The sequence below is a fragment of the Pelecanus crispus genome, chromosome 12, assembly GCF_030463565.1.
Source record: "Pelecanus crispus isolate bPelCri1 chromosome 12, bPelCri1.pri, whole genome shotgun sequence".
NCBI lineage: Eukaryota > Metazoa > Chordata > Aves > Pelecaniformes > Pelecanidae > Pelecanus > Pelecanus crispus.
In genome coordinates, this window is record NC_134654.1 from 18,144,577 (window position 1) to 18,163,479 (window position 18,903).

Here is an 18,903-nt window from a genome sequence, read left to right on the forward strand (position 1 = left end):
GTGCCCGCGGGCGCGCCGGGATGCATGGCTGGAGCTCGCCCGGCTCGGCTCGGCTCTGCCCGGCGCCGCATGGGCACCCCCGAGCCTCAGCGCGGCCCCGCCGCCCGCCCCAGCGCCGCTCTCCCCGCCGCCGGCAGCGCAGGCAAAGGCAGCGGCGGCGGCGGCGGCGGGGAGGGCGGGGGCCGGCTGATGGGCAGCGCCGTCAACCTATCACAGCCGCGCTCTGCGCGTATAATGAGCCGGGCGGAGTAGCTAATCAGAAGGGCGGTTAGCCCGCGGGGGCGGGGCGGAGGCGCTCATTGGCTGGTGAGGCGGGAGCGGGGGGCGGGACTCGCTCCGTCGGGGCAGCATCCTCGACGCCCTCACTCGCCCCAGCGCTGCCCCGCGGGCCCGCGGGGCAGCGCTGGGGCGAGTGAGGGCGTCGAGGATGCTGCCGTCGTGATGCGAAGCCTTCCAGCTCCGTACGATCCATCACGCCCCGCTCTCATTTCCTAACGCTTTCTTTCTAGCCAAACACAGAGAGGTTCCGCTCTCAGGCTTCGCATCGCTCGAGGCTTTTCCCGACGCGCTAGATCCAGGTGCCATCCCGCATGCCTTCCCCCTAAAACACCGCGCTTCCCAGCTTTTCCGAGAACCCGCATGTAAAAACCGCCGAGGAAGCGCGGGTAACGGGAGGTTATCAGGTGGGACAAAGCGTGGATTTGGAGATGAACGGATCTCCCCGCTTCTCCACGTCACCCCTTCCGCCTAAGGCGTAAGCAGCGCCCTCATCTCAGCTTGAGGCCTCCTCCCGATGTGCTGTTCCTCCCACTCTGAACGTGCAGACCCCAAATTTCAGACCCTCCGAGCTCTTCCGTGGATAGGGAACAGCACTCCCTTTTCCAGCTCTTCTCCCCCAGTCTGTCTGGTACCTGCTGCTAATCCAGCACGGGCTAAAACAGCACCATGGAAGGATCCTCATCCAGCTCAGAAGCCCTTTGAGATGTTCTTGCTACTCACCTTCCGGCTCATCAGTGGCCGCATCTCTGGGATGGGCGATGCGGTCCCCGTAAGTCATCTGGAAAGTACTTTGGGATGAAAGGTGTTGTCTAGAGGTGAGGCAGTGATGCTGATGCTTTTATCAGCTGTCGTCCCCTGCCCAGCACATCTATCCAACATGACGATGGAACATTATCAAGGTCCAATACATTATATTAAACAGACTTCACTCAAGAGTAAATTCTACCTAACCAAAGTGCCTCCCACAAAGCTCTTCTGGTTGTGGATCAGAACTGGGGTCTCCAGCATCATCTAGTGCTGTAAAACCACAAAGAAAAGGACATTTGAGAGGATTTCCATTCATGGAGCATGGCTGGGCTCTCAGATGCTCTGGCTAATTTTGCTAATGGGGACTTCTCTCCCCAACCTGGGCGAGCCAGGCCCTATATGCATGCAGGGAGTACCCTGGCTCCTGCGGCCTCTGGTTGAGGCACCCCGTGCATTGTCCATCCCCCAGGGCCTGCACTCAAGAATGTTAATCAGACTCGGCTTTACCCCTAAACATGATTTAATGACAAAATAGTAAGTTTAATTGCTAGACTGAAGACAAGGGTTCAGAGGTCTATCTGCTGTACAGACACAAAAGAGAACCATAAGACAAGATAATGCAATTCTGGATTATACCTGTCAATCCACATTTTGCTCGGATCCTTTAGTGTCTTAGCTAGACTAGGATGACGGCAGCCCAACCTTCCCACCCAGCGGGCATGTCCCCGGAGAGTTTACAGCTGCACACCCTGGTGCAATGGCTGCGTCCCTCCTCTGGAGGCTGCAGGACAGAAAGAGAAGTGAGAAAGCCCACGTACTCCTGCCAGTCTCCAGCCAGGCTGGGATTTCCCACTCCCCATTCCCTGCCCCCCCCCAGCTGCAGGGAATTGCTAGCTGAAGGTTGGGCACTGGGGCATCATGGTGTTGGGGTCATCTGCGTCATTTCCTCCTCCTCCTCCTCCCCAAAGTATTTGGATTTACCTATTCTTTTGACATGCGTTGGCTTTTTGATGAGCCACACCTTTCGTAGCACTGTATTTTCTGAAGTCCCTGCCTGTACAAATACCTGGTGAGATCTGTCACAGTCCACGTATCAGGAGTAACACGTAGAGACCAAACACAACACAACAGCCCGTGAAAGCCAAATTAAGAGCATTTGGCTGAGGAGACCCTTCCCATGACACCTTCAGCTCTGGGACCCTAGTTTCCAGGACCAGATCGTGCCAGCATTTTCCAAGGAGCCGGTGGGGATTTTGCATGTTCTGTGGAAGCGCCTTAGTCAGCATTCATCCAGCAGCTTCCATGCATGTGTGCAGCTTTTCTACCATGTTTTTATTAGAAGTTCATAAATTTTTGTACTGAATTAGCCTGTTTTCAGAGCACTGTTGCTCTAAGGGCAAATCCAAGTTTTGCTGGAACCTCTACTTTTTAACTTTTGCTACCAAACAAAAGGCAAATCTTTTCCCCACCAAGGGCCTTGATTCTCTTGTGTGAAGGAAGAGATAGCATGATCATATATCAGCTTTGCATCAATTCATTAAAAGCATCATGCAAAAGTGAATTGTTTCGATCACACTGGCTGTGGTGTGAGCATCTTGTAAAATAATCCCAAACTACAAATTAGAGTTTACAAACTAATTAAACCAGGCAAATTGAAGATGGGAAATAGGACCCTGAGAGGTGTATGACTTCTCTAAAAGCTGCTCAGTGGGTTAACACAGAGCTAAGAATAGTGCTTGGGCCACCTAAACCCCCATCAGTACCAGTGCCACTGGTCCCCATCCTTCCTGGGACTGGGTATTTGCAAAACAGATTTTGGGATGACACAAGGAGATCTTTTGTGCTTCAGCTATGGAGTGAAACAGTGAACAGTTCCAAAATGTTTCTCTGCTGTGAGATAAAATAGATGGCACTGCTGGGCTTTCTGTGGTATGAAGGGTGATACAAACCAAGCAGAGATGAGGTGCAGTCACAGGAGGAATCGTCTTCTAGTTTCCCTCTGTGTGCCGGTAAATCTCTGCCAGCTGGCCCAGACTGGTAATTGTGGAGAGAATTACAGAGGACACTTCTGGCAATGCATGGATCACAGCTGTGGGCAGCAATCATTCCACGGGTGACACAGGCGGTCTCTCCTGGACCCAGATTTACTCACCTTTTTACTCGGTGTTTTGTACAATTCAAACCAGAAAACATGCTACTTTCACGCAGAGGTTGCTCCATTGCACGTTCCTATGCCCATGAGGTAAGAGGAAAACCCTTCGGATGGAATAATTCTCCTTGTTTCTTACATCCACCAGCACCAGCCAGGATAACATCAACAAAATGTCACAGAAAGTTTGGTTTAAGCCCTTAATATATGTCAGCTGTAGCTTGTAAAAGTTGGATTGGCTTTTTAAGAAAAATAGCCCCAAGATAGGTTTTACTGTAATTGTATCTTCAACAGTTGGACGTCAGGAGTTTTTTCCCTAGGAATGGCAAATGGGTAAGTGATCAGAAACAGCATCCAAGCAAAGGTAGGTCAGGAGGAGGGCTGAGACCACTTAGTCTGAGCTCTCCCTGGAGCAGGGGGTGCAGGTGTGGCAGGTTTTGACAAGTGAGTTGGGAACCAGTTGTGGCTCCATCCTCCAGACTGACCCACCTGCCTCCAGCTGGAGCCTGCATGTCTGTACCTGCTGCCACCTCAGGAACAGGGCTCCAGCAAGGCTTGCACATTTGCTCTTGGCTCTTGCAATTTGTTTAACGTCCCACATGCGGCAGTTGTGGCAGGAGCACATGTGTTGTGCCCCACTGATGAGGGCAACAGAGCAACAGGGGCTACATCATGAAGAAACCGGGGTTGGAAAGAAATGCACACAAACAGAAATGCAAGACTCCATTTGCTCCATGCTGTTGCTGCAGAGCCCTTGAATCATGATAGTAGCTGTCTTGCTAGCTGGTTAATCAATAAACTAGTTGAGCTGCATCAGTACGGTCTCTGGATCCCATTTCTTGATGACTGATTTATTACACAGACGGCACTGGGAAGGTGCAGCTCCTGACAAGGGGTCACGGTGGCATTTGGTGGAGCACTGCTGAGATGGGCCTGGAGGGGCACCCAGATCTGCAAAATGCACTTGTTAAAACAGGGCAGAAAGCAGAGAACCCAACACACCTTCAAGCCAAGATGACTAAAGCCCCCAGCAAGGACAGAGGAAGGGTCAGGTCTGCAGGCTCACCTCACCAGCATCCACCCTGGATGACTCTTCCCAGCCATGTGCCCTGCAGCTGCAGTCATGTGCTTTCCAGCGTCTTCTTGGAGTCTGACACAAGACAGCATCTCCCAGTGCCGATCCTATCCTGTTGGCCTGATGCTGCGTTTCACCTTGTTGCTTTATCTCTTCCCAGAGATAGAAACTAGAAAATCCATACGTCCTTTTAGCTTATTTTCCTGCCACTGAACAGGCCAGTTCTGAAATGCTCAGCATCTTCTTTCTTTCTTCTGAAGTATGAAGACTTGTATGTCAGCGACAGGGCACACACAGCTCTTTAAAAATCTGCAGGAGCCAGTCCTGCTGGGGCCATAAATAGGAGCAGGCACGTAAAAACAAGCCAGGGTGCTCTTGATCCCAAATCCAGACAGCACGCCGTTTTCCTGACACAGTCATAGTCCTGTTTGGAGAAAAGTAATTCACCATTTCGTGATGTTAGTCAAGTGCATGTTCATGGGAAAATAAGGTATTCTGGAGCATGTAACCCTGGAGTGCTGTTGCATACAGTGACCTGAGAGGAGGTGACCAGCCAATACCACCTCCTTTTTGGGAACATGCAGCATCTAGCACACTGAGATGCAGGGCTTTTGTGTGGGGCTTCTGCAGGCTATCATGTGTCCTCTTCCATACATATGTATCTATAATGGGGTTTTTGTCCTTATCGGTCTTTTGCAGTACTCCGAGATGTTCCTCAGTCACACGTCCATGTCCCCAGCCTCTTGTCCCCCTCTTGCAAGGTCCCAGGAAGAGAGATCCCACATATCTTTATTCCACTTCTTCCACCCTAAGAAGTCCTCAGTGCTGTCTCCTCTCTTCCTTGCGTGTCCTTTGCAGTGCACCCCGTGGGCTGGTGGACTGCAGCTATTTCGGAGCAGAGGGGAGCTGAGGATTGCCCATGTCTAACTCTTGTGCGTCTGTCAGCAGCCTCCTATCCTCTAGTACCGCATCAGCTCCATCACTGCACACATCTGCTGGACTCATATTAATGTCACAACAGTGAGGTAAGAGCTGGGGGAAAGGGCTCAGAGCATTTGGGATTTTGTCCTGAAAAATGCATGCATTGGTATTAACCCACAGAGGCACAGCTTGTGGTGAGTGTTATGTTGGTCAGGATTGCTGAACCTGTGTGACCATCCCGGCTGCAAAGAGCCAAATGGTGGGGCTGGGCCATCCTGGAGGTGAAAGGAAGTGGGGTGACTGTGGATAGCATCACTGGGACTCAAAACAGGCCAGCCACTGGCAAGGAAAGCGCCCAGGGCTTCATGCAATCCTTCTGCACTTAAGCCCAAGTGCCATGCACTGTCCTCGAGCCCTCAGATGTGGCTTCATAACCACACCAGTGCTCAGGGACACCCCAGGGACATAGTTGCCTCTTGCAGCATTTTGCCGCTGAGTCCCGGGCGTGCTCCCACTGGGGCAGCGGGCAGCACCGCTGTACAGATGTAAGAGGAGATCTTGTTTCTCTCAACCTGAAACCATTTCCTTTCCCTCACTGCTCTCCCTCCCCTCGGCCTCTAATTTGTCTCTGGGGTTTTAATATCTATTTCTCCAAGTGCCACAGGCCAAATTTACTGCTCGCATAACTCCACCGACTTCAATGGAGAAGAGCGTTTAGGGTGCTCCAAGGAGGCGTAAGTAGGAGTGATGTGATGGAATTGAGTAAAGGAAAATATAGTCTGACTGTCAAGAAGAGTTTCCTACCAGCGAAATCTATAGACTGTGGAAGTTTCCCATGGGAACAAGCAGAAACCAAGTTGCTGAAGTCATTTTAAAACAGCACAAGAGAATAGGAAATCAGCCCAGTGACTGGCCAAAAGGAAAGGCGAGATGACATAATGCTACTTCTCCTTCTCTAATTTCTGTGGCTGCACTGCTTTGTCCATGGAATTATTTTCACGCAACTGGATTTCTCCTTGTTTTTTCATTGATGCGACGGCCCTTGCTGCTTCTGAGGAGGTTTCAGTTCCCCCACTAAATTCTGTCCGGCATTAAAGCAATACCCACTGCAGACCCTGTTAGTCCTCCTGCTACTCCTGCTGCTTGCAAATCTCTTCTGGGGTCTTTTCAAGCTTCTTCCCTGACTTACCTGAGTCTTCGGCTCCAGTTCTGTACAAAATGAGCCTAATTTGGGAATAATGGCAGGGCTCATCCAGGCCAATGCAGAGGTGAGCCAGGCTATGGAAGCTGTCAGACACAGATCTGTAACTTACTGGCAAACAGGAGAGAGACCAGGAATGGAAATCTTCCTATCTTTAGGGATCCTTCAGGCAGATTCCTGGTAGATCATCTGCTGGAAAATCATAAAGGCAATTAGCACATGGTGAAACACTGCTTTCCCTGGTGACTTTTGGTTCTGATAAGTACTGCCTGCCTATTTTGGGCTCGGTATATAAAATCAGGTCTGCACATGCAGTGAAAATGCCAAGTTACAACCCGGTGGCTTTTGCAATCTCTTGCCCACGGAACTTCCTAATGTATTTATGAATGACTTAACATTCGCTCACTGTCTCAACATCAGCAACTTAAAGCTCTACTGCTAGCAACCTCCTACCTCGCACAGTTCCTAGATAATTACAGATTAGAACTGGCTAATTTTTATTTTTGTAAAGCTGTCAGAGATCTGTGTTTGTTATTATTGTCTCCTAGGTTGCCAGTTGCATAAATACATATGTAAAAACCCCTTTGATCTCTAAGTATAATGACACAGATTTATCAAATGTTTGCCTTTTTCTGTCTCTTTGAAAAGGCTGATTTATGGAGTGCAGTCCCTACCTCCCTTCCTCTCTTGAAATATGAAGTGTTTGTGAGCAGCCAAGGTAATATTTAATATCCTGCCAAGAATCCTTTGCACTTCCTAACAAATGAACTACAACCTAACCAAATGGTTCACATCTGTTTAGCCTCTTCTCCTTTTTAACTAAACAAATTAGCATTAGAATACCTGGGAGGCACACAAAGTCCCTTTCTAGATGACAGAACACAGACAATTATTAGCAAGGGGAGTAACTGTACTGAAAGGAGCAGGCATGGACCTAGCAGATGTTTTCACATCTCCTGTAGTGTCCATGAATGACCCGCAGTGCAGCGGACATGCTGCCACGGCCTTTTGAAGTGGGCGAGGAGTCCATTCACAGTCCCCTTCTGAATGAAATTAAAGGCAGCAGCCTCAGCTAGTTAAATGTTTCATTTAAACCACTTCCAGATAAGTTTTGCTGGGCTTCCCCCCACTCTAAATGGCTAAAATAAAGAGCATCGCCCCACTGCTCCCCACACACACCAGCTTGGAGATAGCATCCTGCTCAGGAGGCAATGGGCAGCTCCGGTTTTATTGCTGTTTTCAGCAGTGGGTTCTCGTTCTAAGAGCATCAAACCACCCAGCCTCATTGCCCTTTCTCTCTGTGAAATAAGGTACAATGGGTTATTTGGGTTTCAGGAGAATCGCAAGGTGCAAATGCACATCTGTAAAGAATATTTTGGATTATTACAGACTTCTACAGTCTATTCATAGGCTATTACAAACTCACACCCTTCCAACCACATGGGGCCTTTCAAGCACCCCTGTTCCCACTGGCGTCTCAAACACCTTTTAATCAGAGGTTCAGGAGCAGGTTTTGGGGCTGAGGTGGGATGGGATGGGATGGGATGGGATGGGATGGGATGCGATGAGATGGGCTCTCTGCTGAGCGCTCATTTAACTGGATTCATCGCTGGAGGAGGGAGCCAAATGAAACACATGTTTTATTAAAGCTAACACTTAGCTTTTGTTGTAAATGTTTCAAAAAAGAAAACACTCTAAAGCCTCACAGAGATACTGCTATTAATATATCATCCGAATAACAAGTGATTAAAACCAACAACAGCTACTATGAAAATGTGGCTTTGTAGCACTGGACCGCATGGGATGCAGCAGGGAAAATCATTATGAACACACCAGCAGGGTGCAATTATAAATAAAAACAGCTCTGTAAAGGCTACAAAAGCAGCAATAATCAGTCCAGTCTGCGGTTTAGTAAGGGGTAAAGACATTTACAGAAGGTGCTATTTATTACCAGAGACAGGGACAGCACTGGATTAAGCAGTGCAACTTCAGGATAAGTCAACAGAGGGAGTTCAGTGCCACCACGGCCAAGCGAGACACAGCCTGCACATCCCTGCGAGCAGCCCGGAATGCTGCATGTCCGTCTGTCCAGCATGGCCTTCCTGCAGTCCCCACTATAAGCAAAACATACAAAGGGCCGGCGGCGCTGGAGCAGGCTCATTAGCTCCGAGCTGCAGAGTCAGTGTCTTTGGCATGGGGCACGGCTCTAAGGACAGACCCCAGCAAGGCTGAGCCCTGTAGGTAGTCCATACTTCTACAGCATGATGGCTCCTCATCTCACCCACAGGCAGCTTGTGAACATCCTCATGGAGCTGTCCTTGCAGAAAGCCCAGCAAGGCTGCTTTCGAGCGGGAGCATGGGATGCAGCGTAAATGCCATTGCAGATGCTAGGTGACTCCTGGGGGCCAGACCTGCCAGGCAGCAGAGCGGCAGCGCAGAGGACAGAGCCTTTGCCATCCCCAAACGGAAGCTTTTGTCATCTATTGGCAAGTCCTGGAGGCAGTGCCCAGACTGGCCAAGGTCCCCGGGACTCCCATGGGGTGGGGACAGACCCACACCCCACGTGATGCTGTGAATGAGAAGCATAGGGGAGAGCTGCTGTGGGAACATCTGCCTGCAGATACTTCTACTACGCTCTTCCCTCTGCTCATTTTTGAAGCGAGGAGGTTTAATTAACCTCACTCCCGACATATCGCCAGCTCCTGCCAGTCCTTGTTCCCATTGAAAGCCAAGTGCACGTAACAAGCAGACAATGGCCCTAAGGAGTACACCAGGGGCATCAGAGTGGGGAGAGGAGATCTAAATAATATTCCTCTTTCTGCCACTGGGTAACTACGTGGCCCCGGGCATCCCGCTTCCCCTCGGCATGCCTCGGTCTCCCTTTTGTGCTGTTTGAGAGCGGTTTGGGGCAGCATGTCAGTCACCCAGCCCTTTGGCTGCTCTGCTGTATGAGTATCAGTATGAATCTTCAAGTTCAGCTGATAAACTCAGGCTGTTCCCTTCCCTGGTTTGGATGCCATCCAGCGGCTCCCCTGGAAGCACGGCGGAAATGCCTTAATCACCTCGTTTGCATCTCTGTTTCAAGTTTAATTTGATACAGTGCCTCCTCTCCCCAGCCAAAAAAAAAATCCCAAACATCTCCCAGCCTTTCTTGGCAGCACAGATCTTGATCATTCTCATTGCTCAGAAAACAAAAGACGAATCACCATCTCAGCAACTTCTTTTCAAACAAGCTTCGACTGCTGCGTGCCCGTTTGCGTCTGGGCAGCCAGTTCCTGTGCATCGGGATGAGAGGGCCGGCGGTGGCTAGGTCCTGCCCGGCTAGCATCTCTGTCCTCTTCTGGCACCATGGTCTGGGCTCTACCCCACCCCACCCCACCCCTGGGGATGCCTCTTTCCTTCTTCCCCCTTCTCACTTTTTGGAGGAGGAGGATGGTCAAGATGTCCCTACTTGTCCTGGTTACAGACAGTTTGGTCAGTCTGGGAGATCAGACCCCTTCTGTTTCCAATCGCTCAGGGCAATTCCCCAAGTTTGTGTTTCTGTGTGAGGAAAAGACAGTCTGGCTACAGCTGCACTTCAGACAGGTACAAGCAATGTACTTCATAGCACATATTTCATGAAAAAAATGTATCAAAGGAAAGCTGTGGACAATAGAAAGTGTTAAAAGGGTAGCAGGGGACAGAAAGGACCTTGGCATGTGTCTTGGACACCAAAACCAGGGGAAAAAACCTCATCCACCAAACTGCCCCGGCCTCTGGGGCTGCACACACTTCTGAGACATGTGGAAACCTCCCTTTGGGTATCACACTCTGCCTCACCCAATGGGCAGGACTGAAGCCCTGGCTCCTAGAAAAATGGTAATACAGGTATGAATTTAGGGCAACTTTTCCAGCTCTAGGGGGAAGAGTGAGGCATCCTCCTTTCCAGACACCTCTTTTTAGTCCTTGTGCTCCCCTAAAGCACAAGGACACTGACAGCAGCTCCCCGACAGCTCCTCAGTACAGTCTGTGCCTACCATGCTCAGAGCATCTCTTTGGAGGTGTCAGCAGTATCCTGGTTTCGGCTGTGATAGAGTTAATTTTCTTCCTAGTAGCAGGCATAGTGCTGTGTTTTGGATTTAGTAGGAGAATAATGCTGATAACACAACTAATGTTTTAGTTGTTGCTGAGTACTGCTTATGCTAGTCAAGGACTTTTCAGCTTCCCATGCTCTGCCAGGTGCACAAGAAGCTGGGAGGGGGCACAGCCAGGACAGCTGATCCAAACTGGCCAAAGGGCTATTCCATACCATATGATGTCATGCTCAGTATAGAAACTGGGGGGGGTTGGCCGGGGAGCAGCGATCGCTGCTCGGGGATGGGATGGGCATCGGTCAGCAGGTGGTGAGCAACTGCATCGTGCATCACTTGCTTTGTATATTCCTTTATTATTATACTACTTTATTTTATTTCAATTATTAAACTGTTCTTATCTCAACCCATGAGTTTTCTCGCTTTTACTCTTCCAGTTCTCTCCCCCATCCCAGCGGGGAGGGGGGAGCGAGTGAGTGGCTGTGTGGTGCTTAGTTGCTGGCTGGGGTTAAACGATGACAAGCAGCAACGCTCAAACAAGCATTAGGGAGCAGGAACCTTTCAGGGACTCGGGGAAACACGTGGTACCTTCCCAGAATGGATAAATGCACCAACCTGAACCTGCGCAAGCTCGTTGCCAAATTGTCAGTTCTTGCTCCAAGGCCTGGAGGTGCCAGAACTGGTTAGGAGTGGTAGGAAAAACGTCTCCACATTGTGGGAAAACAGCTCATTTTGCCAACCTTGTTCTGTGAAAGTTGAACTGTGCCTTTTGAAACACTGGAAAATCTTCAGCATGAACAGTTGAAGTCTAGAAGCAGAAAAGCAGAGGTGTCGGAAGTGTACAAGGCAGAGCTGATGAGGGATGATCCTGCCAGCTCTTTTAAACACATGTACTTCTGATGGCAGTCTAAATGGCTTTGGGACACTGTACACATGCTGTGCTCGAAAGACCTCCTTTTCCTTGGGTCAGGGACAATTTGACTGCTCTTGACAACAGCCCTTCAGAGGCATGGCCATCCTTGTGTCACGGCAATCCAGACCAACGCAAGCTCAGAGTACAGAAACTGTTTCACGTTCAAGAAGTACTCCAAGCTCAGACGACAGAAAGGTTTGGAAAGCAGCTCCAAAGCTTGCTAAACTCTGTGTCAAAGCCCTGGAAGTCTGCAGTATATTTATTTCAGAGGGGACTAAAAACCATCGATGGGAACCACCCAGCAAGTCGCAGTCTGAGGGACTCTCACGGACGAGGGTCCTCACCAATGACGCTTCTGACCTCACAACTTGGGACATGATGAACATTGGAATCGGACTCTGACTTGTCTTTGGCAGGGCCAAGTGCTAGACACGCACCTACCGGGGACAAGCCCTGCCCTGCAGGACAGACCTGCAGCAGAAATAGCAGCACCAAGAGACAAACAACTGACTCAAGGCCACGCCGCCAGCGTAGGAGGCATCCCACATCCCACGAGCTCTCGCCAGGGCCAGCTCTTAGCCTGGTTAAGAAATACCATGACTAGAAATGCCATGGGGGGCAGCCTGCAATGGAGCTTCTAGTATTACCACCTCCAGCAGAGCAGCTTGGTAGGAAAACAGTGCTGGTATTTCTGTTTTAAAAGCAAAGTGTTCTGTAGACAGCCTGTATTTCCAAGGAAGGGGGAATATCTAATCACCTCTGGAGAGCAACCAGGACAACACGCTTTCTATCTGTAATGATAATGATTTCTAGTAGTATCACTCTGTTTCCATTCCTACTCTCGTGGGATTGTCAGAACTGAAAAGCATGTGTGTGTTTTGTGTAAGCCTTGAAATGCTGTGGCCTGGCTGAGTGGGAAACGCTGCTGGAGCCAGGAGAGTGTGAATGTGTTACTCTGCTGGGGCAGATTATATCGGAGATTGATACAGGAAGCGAGAAAAAAAAAAACAGTGGGGGAAACGAGAAGGGAAAGAGCTGTGTGTGCAGGGATTGGGTTTCCTCATTCATGCTGGAACAAAGCGCAGAGCCCCACCAACTGCCTGGCTTGCTGGGATGCCTGTCACGCCGAGGTACCGCAAGTGGGTTCACGCAGGACCTGGGGGCTCCTCGCCAATGCAAGAGTTTGGGGCAATTCACAGTCGCGTAGCTCAGCTCCCCACACTGTCCTGCGAGGCGAGCCTTGTGCTGAGATGAAGTGATTTGCTGAAGGTCAGAGCAAAGAAGAGATGTGCGGTGGAATCTAATCATTAGCCATCGCTCTCTTTACAGGGCCATACAGAATAACGGGTAGGAGACTGACAAAAACATGAGCTGTTTACTCATCCAACAAGGCAAAATATCATCACCCCTACTTTACAGATGGAGTGCATTTCTTCAACAGAGATCTGGAAAGAATGAAGATCCCCTGAGCCTTAGGGCTACTGTTTTATCCACAAAACCACACAAAAGGTTTAAAGTCCAAACAGACTAAAACCAGCTCCATCTCTTGAGTCACTGGCACAGATTCCTCTGTGAGCCACAGTACAGGCTTCTGGTGGCGCAAAGTTGCCTGCTGTAACAGCAACACCTAGATGGGACCCTCTCAGCTACCAGCAGACCCATGGGTTGGATGGACATGGCACATTGCTGCTATTTTTTTCACTACCACTTAAACAGCAGGTATTCTCCAGGAGGACCAATTCATGGGGAGATCCTGAATAACCAGGATAACAGGATGGCAAACAACCTATATTCAAGTTCTCCAAATGGGACAAGGGAAAAAAACATTGCAATTCTATGTAGGAACCGCTGTTTCAGATTCAAGGAGCTGTGCAAAGCCTGATGCTTGCACAGCCCAGGACTGAGATGCAGGAAGCCCAAGTTTAACTCCCGGCACTGCTCCAGCTGTGCAAAGTGATCACAGCAAGACACTCTCATGCACCTCACCTGCCTCTTTCCCTGCAGAATTTAGGCAGCAATATCAGCAGTGCTAGAGTGGGGATGGCCGACATTAATCCTCCATGTAGGGTCAAAGGGACCACAAACACCTTTGGATGAGGGCAGGCAGTTCAGTATTTTTTTCATTTCCATAGTGGCACCAGAAATATTGAAGAGGACACCTGAGAGCACCTACTGCGCTATCTGTCTGTAATCAAGATTTCAGTTTGGCAATGTTTTTATTTTCAAAGCACAGGAAACAGCAAAAATTCCTAAAGGCAGTAAAATGACAGTAGCTGACTTCATCCATACCTGACACATGGCCATTTTGGAGCACAGCAGAGAACACCTGCTAGGTGAAAAAAGCTTTTTTTTTTTTAAAAAAAAAATAAGGTATTTCTTACCTTTAAATCCAGATCCACTCATTCTAAAACCATGCTCTCTCTCCAGGCCAGACCAACTGGGTGTGGAGATATTGGTGCAACTCTGTGACCTGCATTTTGCAGACACTCAGTGATGATTATAAAGCTCCTGTCGGGCCCTAAAACCCGTGAATGTTACACATTTTGGCTCAAGAAATGAAGATGACTGCTCTTCAAAACTGAACCACAGGCATCTCCTTGGGACCTTTAATCAAAATTGAGTTTGTCAGGACAGCACCCTGTACTTGCAGGCCATGCTGAAGCCTGGCTCTATAATGACTTGGGAAAAAACCACAACACCCCTGCTTCAGCACCACTTTCTGCCTCCCAGAGCAAAATCTGTGTTTTTTGTGAACCATCTGCTCTTTTCACATTCCTCTCCTGGCTAAAGGTTGACCAAATTCTTTGGTTTTGCACAAACCCTTTCCACTCACGTGCAACTTAGTTTCAGTGTGCTTTTTGCACAATAAACCCGTATTTCACAAGCTGTCCTTGCTCTTGCAGTGATAAAGAACAATATTGTTGCTGCAAGAAATGCCACAAAACTATCAAATACCTTTGCAATTAACTGAACTGTACCAGAGTTTCAATAAGTGAATTGTTTAAAACAGATTTTGAGCATTCATTTCTTTTTTTGTACAGTACGCACTTTATTGCAGAGAAGACTGGATGCATTTTTAAAACAAATTCAGGAGTTGCACAGGTTCCAGACATTTCTACGAAGTGTTGCCCACAGTAACTTGAGTACAATGGAGTCCATCAGACAAACAGTAAGAGGGAACTCAATCCTGTCATCTGCAATCACTTGAGAGAGTCAGAAAATCTTGCAACTGATTATTTAAGAGCCATGTAAAACAGGTGGCTCTGCTCCTGTGAGCACCTCCGCCAGCAGAACAGAGGTTAACCGTGTCACTCCTGATTTACACCAGTGTAACTGAGACCAGAAGTCAGGCTTGTATCATGAAAGCAGCCAGTGAAGATTTTATGTCAGCGTGATACGCACGTGGTGGCAGATTTGTGATGTTTCCTGAAGAGCTTTATTTGGGATCAGATTAGAGACAGTGTCTCCCATTTCAGGTATTACTGTGTCTTTGGATTGATGCACAACTGTGCTGTCCAGTCCCTCTCCATATAGGGAAGAAATCTTGGCATGAAACCGCATCAAGTCATAACAGGCACTAACTACCACAATAAACTATAACACAGTCTTTGTCTACCCTGGATGCTGCTGCGTTTGGAAGCATCCCAGCGGGTCACAGCCAGCCCCAGGTAGGCTGAGGGTTAGCCTCAGCCCTGGGGGGGGGCTCACAAGCACATGTTCTTCAGCATATCAGTTAACAAAGATAATGCATTCTCCTAGCGAGACCATCCACAATAATTGTTTCTGAGAGACAGTGGCTGCAATTTGAACATTATAATATTTGATAAAAGTCCCCAACTTTTTTTTCTGTAAAATGTGTTTCCTCACCAATTACATACCACAAGTGAGGCCTTCTCTCTGAGCCACCATGGTGTGATATTAAATACAGCTCAAACTCTTGATGCAAGTCCAGAGCTTGGCCGAGGACACTGAGACTGAATGGGCTGGCACAAGACACATTAGCATAGAAAAGCCTTAAAACTACCAGAGTCTGAGATCTGTTTCTCACCTCCTACACCTTCTCAAAGCTTCACCGATACGAACAGTAATGGCAATTTTTACCAGCTGAAGATCTGACACACAGGGCTCAAACTCTACTCATGTAAAACCACACAGGAGTCAGAAATTCCCCGTGATGGATGTACAGTAGAATGGCTCAGAGTGTGTTCAAGGTATATGCTACAGAGGAGCATCTGGAGGTTGTTTTGTGTTTAAATGCTGATGTGTAGTGTGCTGATAGACAGTTTTCTTTACTCCTTTAGCATTGTGCCAGCTGTATGAAAGCTAAAATTCTACTGGGGTGAATGGGAACCTTGGGAAAAGTGACTGATTGAAAAAAGCCTCAGAAACTGAAGGCTTCTGTGTAATGTCACAGTGGGGATGGCAGGGATTGAGACAAGAAGAGTTCACCCAACCCACCATGTGCCTCAAAGCTTAATTTGGAAAGGATGCTTGGGGAGCAGGGGTGATAAATCATTCATCTGTCGCTTCCTGATGGCTTTGCCAAGGCTGCCAGTGCTGGCGGTTAGTAAGTGTGCGCATGTGACTTGCTAACTGAAAACCTATCCACAAGATGAGAGACCACAACTCACGGAGACTTTGGAAGGCCATCCCAAAGCGATGTGCTTCTGACATAGGCTAAATTTTAATCCGTGGTGAGTGAATGAGCCCGAGGCCCACGAATGCTTTAAGCTTTCACGTCTATTCCCTTTCAGAAGAAAACAGAAAATTATCACATGAAGTGGTCGCTAGGCACAAATGATCCTTCTTCAAACAGATCCCCACAGGTTTCCCCCTTGTAATTACTAAAATATACTACTTGACGTGTCACGACAAGTAATTGACATTTAAGGCAATCTAATTTCCACAGCCCTCCCATGATTTCCACCGAGCAGATCGCCTTTGTCTTCCTTCTCTAGGAACGATTTCTTGCACGTGAACATGACAAGCAGCAGCATTGGCAAATGCCACAGACTGCAGAAGAAGAGCTTCCTGGAGCTGCTGCGGTCTGCATCCCTGTAGAAACGAAAGCCGAGGTAGGAGATGTAGAGGTTAATAGGGAGTGAAATGACGGGGAAAGTCCACGTGGTGATGTTGAGAAGAGGAGCCGCCGTTGAGAGTCCGATTAAGGCCAAGCAGTGACGCAGAGCCACCCGCCTGCACAGCCCTGGGTGAGTGACGGACATCATACAGTAACCTCCTCGGGAGTAATCTTCCCGCAGACCCCAGCTCAGGGCGTTGAAGTGAGGGAACTGCCAGGAATAGAGTATTCCTCCTAACAGTAATGCACCTGCAGTGGGAGAGAGAGAAGGAAACATGCATTAGAGGGCCACTGCAAGAAGTGCTACGTGAAGACCTCTGCAGATTCGGGCTGTATTTGCAGAACAGCAGTGCTATGAACCTGTTACATCGCACTAAGCAGAAGACAAGGCATGCTCTGTAAGATAAGGCACACTCTGTTTTTAATGGCATTTACACAGGGTTGCACACAGTAGTTCTGGTTTTGGAGCACTCAATTTGAAAAGCATTTCAACAAGTCACTTCCTCCTAATGAACCATTGCTAATTGGTTTCTGCACCAATTCAGTCTCTACCTGAGGGAAGACTGATGGAAATGAAGCAAAATTGGGCAAGAGTCTGTTTTCCTGGGAGCCTCTAGCTTCCACTCCCAGGTTCCCGAGTTGGTGTGTCCAGAGCAGAGTGTCACATTGATCAGAAACAGGGAGCCCTGCTCAATGGCAGCAGAAAAGGAAGATAAGCTGCTTCCTCCTGAGAACTGGGAAAATGCCAGCACCCTGGTAGCCTGGAGCATGGCTGAGCTTTCTGTTTGCCCGTTGCATGAAGGGAGGGAATTGCTCATGGCACGGGAGTGCCTTGATTATGGACCTCGGGCAGGTGGCAGAACTGGCTGAAGCTGTTAATGAGGTGACAGAAGATGGAGAACTTTCTACTCCTTCAAACCAGTTGTAGGAACTTCCAAGCACTTTGATCAAATAACTCTAGTCACACCAATTAGCTACTTTTACGTTTAAAAAGGAGCTAAGCAAGCACCACATTTTTCACAGCTATCCTCAGGACATGGTACAGGGCTTATCGAGGCAGAAGCAGCTTGTATGCTGATTTCAGTGAGCTTCAAGGAGGCCCTCAGACTAAACTCCCTTCACTAATTTTGTCGGAAGACACAATAAGTCCCCCAAGGCTGTTGCACATTACGAGCATTCCTGGATTTTCCTTTTGTTTCCCCAGCTCCCAAACACTCCACTCCGTCATTAAAACTTTCTTTGCATCTCCCTGCCTCAATGAGCTCATTTTCTATGGAAACTACTTCTCAATTGGAGCACGAGTCTAGTTTTCTTAATGACTTGACAGAAACAGCAACAGCAACACTTATCTGCACGCAGGTTAGTGTATTTAAATTCTCCCCCAAATGCTCAGTTCTTTCCCAGTGACTGCTAGGGCTCTAACAAAGACCTGCCTCCTTCGAACTGCTTCATGGTTCACATCTTCTCTCCATCTGTTCTGGCAGCACGTTCCTCGGGGCTGTGCATGTCCAGTTCTTGTCTTAAAGAGCATACCTTACACTGGTGTTGTCATGCAAATAATAATAATCTACGCTTGCAAAAGAGCCTTTTTTTGCCCTACCTTATCAACCAGTGAAGGAACAGCCCACTAGACGTAATGCGGGTTTCCAGTTGCTTATAAGATCCAGTAGTGGTATAAAAGACCCGTCTCACTGCTTTTTAAAATGAGTAACAAATACTCCATTAGGTGAGTACACATGCCTCTGAAAGTTGATTACACGAAGCACGGAGATAGACGCTCATATATTGGGCATACAGCTTTCAGAACAACATTGCCTGCTATGAATTACAGGCGATTTCCTGGACTACGGCCCAAAACGCTTGCAAATCCTACCATTCGATCCTACTAAAGTTGACTTTCAGGGTGTGGATGCTTAGCCCCCTTCTCCAAATCAGAGCCTTTTAAGATCGTTCAAAATGGCGCACCCCAAAATTACAATACGTTCAGAAAATCATGGCAACAAAAGTAATTTTGGCCCTAACAAAACAGGATTTGATTCAGTTCAGCTAAAACCCAAGGGAATGGCTCTACTGAAATAAACTAAAATAAAACTTAATCAAGGACCAGTACTCCCTACACTAGGAGAAACAATAGAGAAAATGTTCTTGTAATATGTCACTCTTCAGCTTTGTCCTATTCCTGTAAAATATATTACCGGAGGCATGATCTTGAATTTGATAAACCTAAGATAGGAATATTTTTCAAGTTTCACATCTGAAGTGCTTTAGAGACATTAGTTTGTCATTTTTCAACTTAGGGAAAGGCAAGCCACAATTATCCGTCAGCTGAGGAAATTTAAGTAGATGGAGCCAGGGCCAGGATTCAGAGGCAGAGGCTGTCCCTGCTTCCCACGGCTACGGACCAGCCAGCTTTTCATCTGGCATGTGCTGCATCCCTGTGTTTCAGCTCTAACGCGGGCTTTGCTTAT

General features: G+C 48.3%; 1 protein-coding gene across 1 annotated transcript in view; it reads right to left on the bottom strand.

The window, feature by feature from the left end:
• Positions 1 to 16,241: 16,241 nt before the first annotated feature.
• Positions 16,242 to 18,903, bottom strand: part of COX10 (cytochrome c oxidase assembly factor heme A:farnesyltransferase COX10) — a 103,934-nt gene continuing 101,272 nt past the window's right edge. The window contains exon 7 of the mRNA XM_075720068.1: positions 16,242 to 16,684. Coding sequence (XP_075576183.1) covers positions 16,242 to 16,684 — 443 coding nt within the window. The remainder of the gene's footprint in view (positions 16,685 to 18,903) is intronic.